Genomic DNA, 7,885 nt, shown 5'->3' with positions numbered 1-7,885 from the left:
TTCACGTCGGCATACTTTTTTTCAACACAGTTGCCTTCGGAGTGGTCTAACAGTGTATGATGAAGATTTTAGTCTTAAAATATTTCGACTTGCGGTTGAATTATGAATAAATATATGACAAAAAATATCAAACTTCCACATTTCTATTACTCGTCAAAAAACATTCCAAAAGACGCCTTAAAAAGCTAAAATTAAAACCGCCCACGACTCAGCGTAACCCCTATGAAAGAACTCCTGCCTACGAAAATTGGATTAATGACTAGCGAATAATACTGCATTAGAAACATGCTTTGAAGATCAAAAAATAAATTTTCATAAAAATATTATTACAGCTCCTAATAGTATGAAACAAGTCTGGGCACCAGTAATACGGAAATGACGTAACCAATTTTAAATAACTCTTACCAAAAATAAAAAATCCTTTTGCTTAGCAAATCAATTGAAGAAAAACACTCACCTGAAAAGAAAAAATAATTGAAAAGATTAGTGATGCGTACGAGTAATTGATAAATACATTTTGAATTAAATAAGTACATAAATAAATAAAAGTCGTTTGCATATCTAATAGTTGAACTTACTACCTACACGTGTTTTATGAAATTTCTGAAAAAGCTATCGAAATTATATAACTGAATACAAAACAACTATAAAAGTAGATATAGATATATATTTTTTTTAAGTTTCAATGCATGCTGTGCTGACCATCCAGATAAGTTCGCATAAAGTTCACAAGTTATCATTGAGTTTTTTTATTCATTTAGAATATTGCAAATAAATTTGGAACATTCAGAGAAATTTAGCCCCCATGTCCGGAAAATGAAAAATGGAAGTAGTGTAAAACAATCCAGTTGCCAAATATCCAGTTTGGTTCAGAGTTTCTTCAAAGTGATAGAATTAATATTTTTGGGAACGATTTTACTTCTTTTAAGATTTTTAAGAAACTCGAAAACACTACCGTTGTATCATAAATTATATTACAATATTAATTAATTAATTTGTTTACTCTTTCCCTATCCAAAATGAAAAAAAATATCCTTTCCTATCCATCAATCCAATATTAAAAGTTCCGTGAAATTTTTTCCTATTGCACTTAAACTAGAAGGACAAGTTTTTAAGGCATGAACAGAATGTTATTATTCCTGTCGATTGGAACATTGATCTTATACAGGCTCCCTCCTTTAAAATTTGTTATTAACAAAATAATTCAGAGAAAAAGGTTTATTTTTTATTGGATTTTTGTGCTTTGGAGATCCAGCTATTGTATATAAGAAAAAAATATTGAAAATTCACTCCGCCTAGTGTTATTAGATTTTCTCAGATAAGATTTTCTCGATAATGAATTTTTAAATTATACAATACCACACAAGTCGATGATGTAATCATAGGATTTGGAAGACAAATCTATACGATATACGTGGATGGTCTAAGTGATCCTGGAAAGTGCAATCGGTAAAAAAGGTTTTGTTTTTGAATATAGTAATTTCAATTTTAAGTTGAATTTTGTCAGAATGCAAAACTTGTTATGTGGATTTAGAAGAAGATGTACTACCAAAAGTAGATACCAAAAATAATTGTTATTCCGAATTTGAAACATTGCCTGAGTTCTTAAGCTTAGTTTCCCTTCAATCTTCGTTCATAACAGTTATTAGAAAAGAAATAAGTAATCCACAAATAGAGAAATAAGTAATCGCAAAATTAGTAATCCAATTCTGTTTTTAAATACATTTTTTGCTATACATAAAAAAATTATTTTAGTGATGAAAATTTTTTTCTTGTATACAGTAGCTGTACAGTTCATAATAGTCATTTTTTGCCTAGGACCGGCTCTCCAAGGCATGACCTTGAACGTCTAAAGCTACGTCGAGAAAACACGCAACCGCATACAAATTTTAGCAAATTTTGGTGAAATTTTGTGAAGAAGTGAAGTAATAAATTAACAAAAATTAAAAAAACAATCACGTCTGTTATCAAGCTGATACTTTTTGGGACTCTTAATAACATTAAAAACTGAAGTACGCAGCGCTTACCGCAATAAACTCGTTAAATCCTTCAAGCAGCTGATTTAATTTGTCCAACCGTTCCAGTTACAAGAAAAAGCTTTTACGGAATACCAAAATCGTGATGAAACTTAAATCTTGAGTAATTAGGAAAATTGTGAATTCTTCAAGTGTACAGAATTTATCTGTTAATGCATACAGAGTACAAAAACGATAACTAAAAGTGCGTTCACATGTGCAGTAGATTAGCTGCAAAATTGGCAATCAGCTGTCAAGCCTGTTTTGAGATGGTTTTTTCATAGAAATTGGTTTGGTGGAAAAAGCAAAGAGAAGCAATATCTAATTTATTTTTGCAGTTTGCCGCTAGTGAAAAACAGTCGGAGGAAATCTATAAACAACGTCTACTGAGGTTGCAAAAAAGGACGGATATATATCATTGGCGCGTACACCCTACCCTTTTTGGGTGTTTGGCCGAGCTCCTCCTCGTATTTGTGGTGTGAGTCTTGATGTTGTTCCACAAATGGAGGGACCTACAGTTTCAAGCCGACTCCGAACGGCAGATATTTTAATGAGGAGCTTTTCCATGGCAGAAATACACTCGGAGGTTTGCCATTGCCTGCCGAGGGGCGACCGCTATTAGAAAAATGTTTTTCTTAATTTTGGTGTTTCACCGAGATTCGAACCTACGTTCCCTCTGTGAATTCCGAATGGTAATCACGCACCAACACATTCGGCTACGGTGGCCGATTACATATTATAATACATTCATATTAAATTTTATATTAAGAAATAACAGGCCAAAGCGACTATGGGGACACGTTTTTTTTCTTGAATATGAATGCAGAATTTTTATCTCACACAAATTTTATAAGAGTTACGTCTTCCCTTTTCCTGCGTCTATTTTATTTAGTTTTTACATTGACGTTTCTCCTTACATTCGTAATAATTATCAATAACACAGAAAACGGAAAAAAGTATGTTTATAATCTAAGATTTTATAATCTCGGATCTCGAGAGAGAAATTTTATATGGGTATTTTCGCTTTTTAGATAAACTACTTATATGTGAACCTATTATAACTGATATTATTATAACAAAGTCCGTCTGTACCGTGGGAAGCCAAATTAGCTTACAGGGCCTATTCGATCAGTTCAATTTTTGACTACCTTTTCCAATAAATCTGAAAGACATATCACTGAAAAATTCAGCCCAGTCAACAAAAATCGAATGCAATTCTTGCAGGAGCCGTTTTTTTGTAGGCACTTAAGCCAAGATCCTAACGTAAACTATTTAACGGAGAAAAAATTTTCGAAGGACCAAGGCCAAAAAATTGAAAATGACGGTGGATCGATATTTCAGCGTTTTCTTCAACACTTTGCTGTAAGAGCTTCGCGAACAGATTTTTGTTTTCATGTAAATTTTCACTATTTTGAAGCGTTGATATGGCGTTAGATGATTCATGATGACTTGCCAAACCTTACTGTCATACAGTTGACCATTCTCAGCTGTCAAACGATAGTTATAGATATCGATAGTTCTCATGCAGCTACAAAACACCCGAAACATAATATTTAATATTATATATTTAATTTTTTCGATATTCCATAAGGAAAATAAATAAAAAAATAAACTCATTTTGTAATAAAAAAATAATTAAACAAAATAAAAAATGAAATAAATATAAAATTAAAATAAAATAAACTCTTACTACTCGTCAAAGGAATTTTAGAGTATGTAAATAATACATACATGCATACCTACATGTAACTGATGTCACTTTTTATTTGCAACGAAGCAAAAAGTTTATTCGCAGTAATTTTTTAAACATATGTATATTTTCACACACACCCCGACCCAGCCGTAGAAAGAAATGTATATACACTTTTGTGTGTGTGTGTGATTTTACTGTGCTGCTTGTTTAGCATTTGCAGCAGGCTACAATTAAGTGTCGACCTTCAAAACAAGTTCAAATGAATGTCTTTACTTGTTGAAAATTCGTTTTGTGTTGATATTTTATTATTTTAGCCTTTTTCTCGATTGCTCAAGTTTATTTTTATTGTTAAATTACGCATGTCCAAATACATACATACAAACAACCCGTGACAAAACGATGGCACCTCAAAATTTTTACCAGTTTTTACTATTTTTCTTCTGCTTTTTGAATGCTCATAATTTTTTTATGCTAGAGTATAGTTCATTGTTTAACAAAAACCATATAAATCCAATATTCAGATTTGATACAAATATTAGAAAATTTCGACAAACTTTTCATCCCCTTTTCATCCCTAATTCTAATTTCATTTAATTCAATTCGAATTTCTTGACAAGAATGTTAGCATGCAGTTTTATTGCTTATTAAGTTTTATTCGTATGTAGAAAGTACTATTTTAAATGGAAGAAAGTGCATAGCACCGTTAGCTAAAAAATTAAAACAAAAATCAACGCGATTTTCAAGTAATTTCAAATTTACACTTAATTATACTAAAATTAAATGGGCCATAACTGCATGCACAGAGGTTTTCTAAAGATTCTGATTGAAAAGTTGCAAATTTTTATGGAAATTCTTTGAAACCTGTTAATTTTTTGTGAATTTTTCAAAAAGTCCGAGCTTTGATTTATAAGGTTTCTGTTATGCAATGAACTAAATTTTTATAAAAAATTAACGAAACAAAATGTAGGAAGGAAAGGAAAATATTGCGAATGTTGTAAAAAAACTGAAGTGACTTAATTATTTGAGCCCAAGTGTATGTATGTATGTGTATATTACCTGTATATGTATGTTTAAATCTGTCATTCGTGCAAAAATTTGTCTGCAAACGTTAGGAAGGGGAAACTAAGAAACATTAAAGAAATGCCAAATGATCGTAAAATGTTTAATGCCGCTTAATTGAGTCGAATTGAATGCCGTTAAGGTGCAATTTTCTTTGTGTATATCAGTAATTCAACTAAAGAAGCACCTACATCTTTCGCACTACGACTAGTGGGCAAGTCAAATGGATTTGAATGCAAGCAAAGTTAGGAATTTAAACTAAACAAATAAACTGGTTCATATTCATAGTTAAACAATACAATGGATGCCAAGTTCAAGTTTGTTTTCTTTTCGTGGGTTTCACACCATTTTTGCTTGAAAACACTCACTAAAATATTAAACTCAGCTACAGAGGATGGAAATAATTTGAAAGAAACGGTGGCAATAGTGGCCAAGTTAGTTCGTGCGAGACTACCATTCGGTTAGTTGTTAGTTCGAAGGCCACTGAGGAGCTGGAATATCAAATTAGAGAACATTTTATTTCAAACGTCATTTTTCCTCAAAAACCAACTCATTAAGATGAGGTTGAATTGTGTATATGAATACGTAATTATATTTATAAATGTTACTACTTCTTCTTCTTGATTGGCAATTCAGCTGGCCAAGCGTAATAAAGCACGCCAGTCGTTTCTTTCACGTGCTAACCGACGCCAGTTGAACACACCAAGTAACGGAAGTCCTTCTCCACCTGATCTTTCCAGCGCAGAGGAGGCCTTCCTCTTCTTCTACTACCACCAGCTAACCGCATCGAATACTTTCAGAGCCGTCACCAACTTGCAAAGGTCCAAAAATCTTCCGCAGAATCTTTCTCTCAAACACTCCACGAAATACTTCATTGAATGTTGTCATCGTCCAAGCTTCTGCGCCATATGCTAAGCGCCTTCATGTAGCACTAGACCGGGTTATTCTCGAATACTTTCACTCGCGAGGGGTACATATTGTAAACATAATTGGCGCTTATACTCTTTGTTAGGTGTTTGGGCGAACTCCTCCTCCTACTTGTGGTGTGCGTCCTAATATTTTTCCATAAGCACACAGTTTTATGCCGCCTCCAAACGGCGGATGGTTTTCTATGAAGAGCTTTTTCATGGCTTGTCATTGCCTACATAGGGGCGACGGATTGAAGTGGTCCACAAAAAAAAAATTCACTAATTTCACGCATAATAGACTGCATTGGCCCATTGATGTCCCAAATGGTATCTTCTTCAAACTATATATTCTTTCTTATGAATCTCGAAGGATACTTTTTAGTTTTCAATCGCTAGAAGATGGAAGTTCCCTCTTATCTATTACGCTTGCTTTCAACATTCTTTCGCGATCTGTAAATTGCCATGAAATCCTAAATTGCTTTAAGCATACGCTCACATTAGCATTTATTAAGTCGACATACACTTGGCCCAACCGCTTTTGAATCGTACCCCTAAGATTTCTTCCCATATACACGCCATTGCAAGAAACATAAAAATATAGGCCATGCAACTAAGACCAAATAACGCAAAGTTTCAAACTTTGTAAAAAAATTCAAAAGTTTCAAATATTTCATCACCACTTTCCATTTCATAAACAGAAATTTTAGAGTTTTTCTGGGTATGCAGTTTTATAGCCCATTGAATTTCGGTACAACAAAGTGCAAGTTTCAAGTGACTACAAAATATCGTTAATTTTTGGCAATTTCTCCTTTTTTTGTTGCGGTGCTTCTTCTTGCATATGAAAACCATTCCCAAATATGGGCACCTCATTGAGAATTTGTATTTCTATAGACCAAATGAATAAATAAAAATAAATAAATAATAAAGTATTTTTTTATTGCCTTCCGTTTTCTGACGCACTGTACATATATTTATGCCTATAGAATGCATAGGTATGTATGTGCTGATTAACAACTCCCATTTCCAGCAGCGAAATGTTCTGCAAGTGACTCATGCTGTATTATGTAAAGGAGCACTACGAAACCTGCTGTTGCTGCTGGCTTCCCAAGATTTTCCAACATCAGCTTTTCACGACAACATACAACAGATGCATAGTGTGCGTTTCACTTTATTCTGCATCTGTTTTTATATTTTATTTTCACACTTTTCGCATATTTTTATGCGCACACATAAGCACATACAAATTATAATATGCAGAGCAACAACGCAGCTTCATTTATATTTGCTTATTCTTCTCCACTTCTCGCAACTCGCCGAACATTGCCTCATAGTTCCTGAGTTTTTGTCGTTTTCGTCTTGGCAATGGACTACGCCTTCAGCTGCATCTTCAACGTCATTGCTCCGTTAGCCCGCGCAAGTGCCTCATCGCTTTCTGTTAGCCTGTTACTCATACAGCATCAATGTTGCATGTGTTGGTTTGCTGCAAATGCTGCTGGTTGGATATTCTGAAAATGTTGATAGACCGTCCATTGGATTTTTGCGTTGCAACAGTTTACTCTGAAATAAAAATGTACTCTCAGTTATCGTTATTTTTTTCCTTTTCTGCGCCAGCCATAATGTTGTTGAGCCATTTATCTATTATTTTGCTTGGGACTTCATTTATAAACTTTTTTTTGTTTACAGAGCTCTTTTGCGCAAATCACTAACTGGATATTCTGTGATATTCTTGTCACTCCATTTCCATTGAATTTTACTGCCTGTTCTAATTCGTTCAAGCAGTGCTTTTAGTGCCACTCGGAGAGATTATTTGCCAGCAATATTTCACTACATCATCTTTGCTTCATTGTATTAGTTATGTGGTCAGGCGTTTATAACTCTCAAACGGCTTAGATAATCTTACAACAATAGTTATGTAGCGCGTGCCACTTGGGCATATTTAGGCGGTGATTTTACTGCAAATTTTTCTAAATGTTTAAAATGTTTATGACAAGTTTTTTTTCCTGGTGGGAATGCAGCCAGATGCTTTGTATTGATTCTAAAGTCGCGACCGCCGCTACAAAAGCTTTTCATATTATTTTGATATTTTCCTCTCCAAATACTCGTGTGAATCTAATAAATACGCGCTTCTTTCATTTTGAGGTTCATGTAATAGAGTGCGAAACAAGAATTTTCTAGCGAGCAAATGCCATACAGCTAGCCAGCCTCTATAA

The 7,885-nt window shown here is 33.7% G+C and overlaps 1 protein-coding gene across 4 annotated transcripts in view; it reads right to left on the bottom strand.

The window, feature by feature from the left end:
- Window positions 1–418: 418 nt before the first annotated feature.
- LOC129242744 (formin-like protein) overlaps window positions 419–7,885 on the bottom strand; it is a 34,349-nt gene continuing 26,882 nt past the window's right edge. For all 4 annotated transcript variants that reach the window (XM_054879550.1, XM_054879551.1, XM_054879552.1 and 1 more), the window contains exon 3: window positions 419–457. In XM_054879550.1, coding sequence (XP_054735525.1) covers window positions 428–457 — 30 coding nt within the window. In that variant the 3' untranslated portion in view covers window positions 419–427. The remainder of the gene's footprint in view (window positions 458–7,885) is intronic.

Source organism: Anastrepha obliqua, chromosome 3 (assembly GCF_027943255.1).
Source record: "Anastrepha obliqua isolate idAnaObli1 chromosome 3, idAnaObli1_1.0, whole genome shotgun sequence".
NCBI classification, from domain to species: Eukaryota; Metazoa; Arthropoda; class Insecta; order Diptera; family Tephritidae; genus Anastrepha; species Anastrepha obliqua.
The sequence above is the reverse complement of the archived record's forward strand: the minus strand, read 5'-3'. Positions and strand labels throughout refer to the sequence as shown.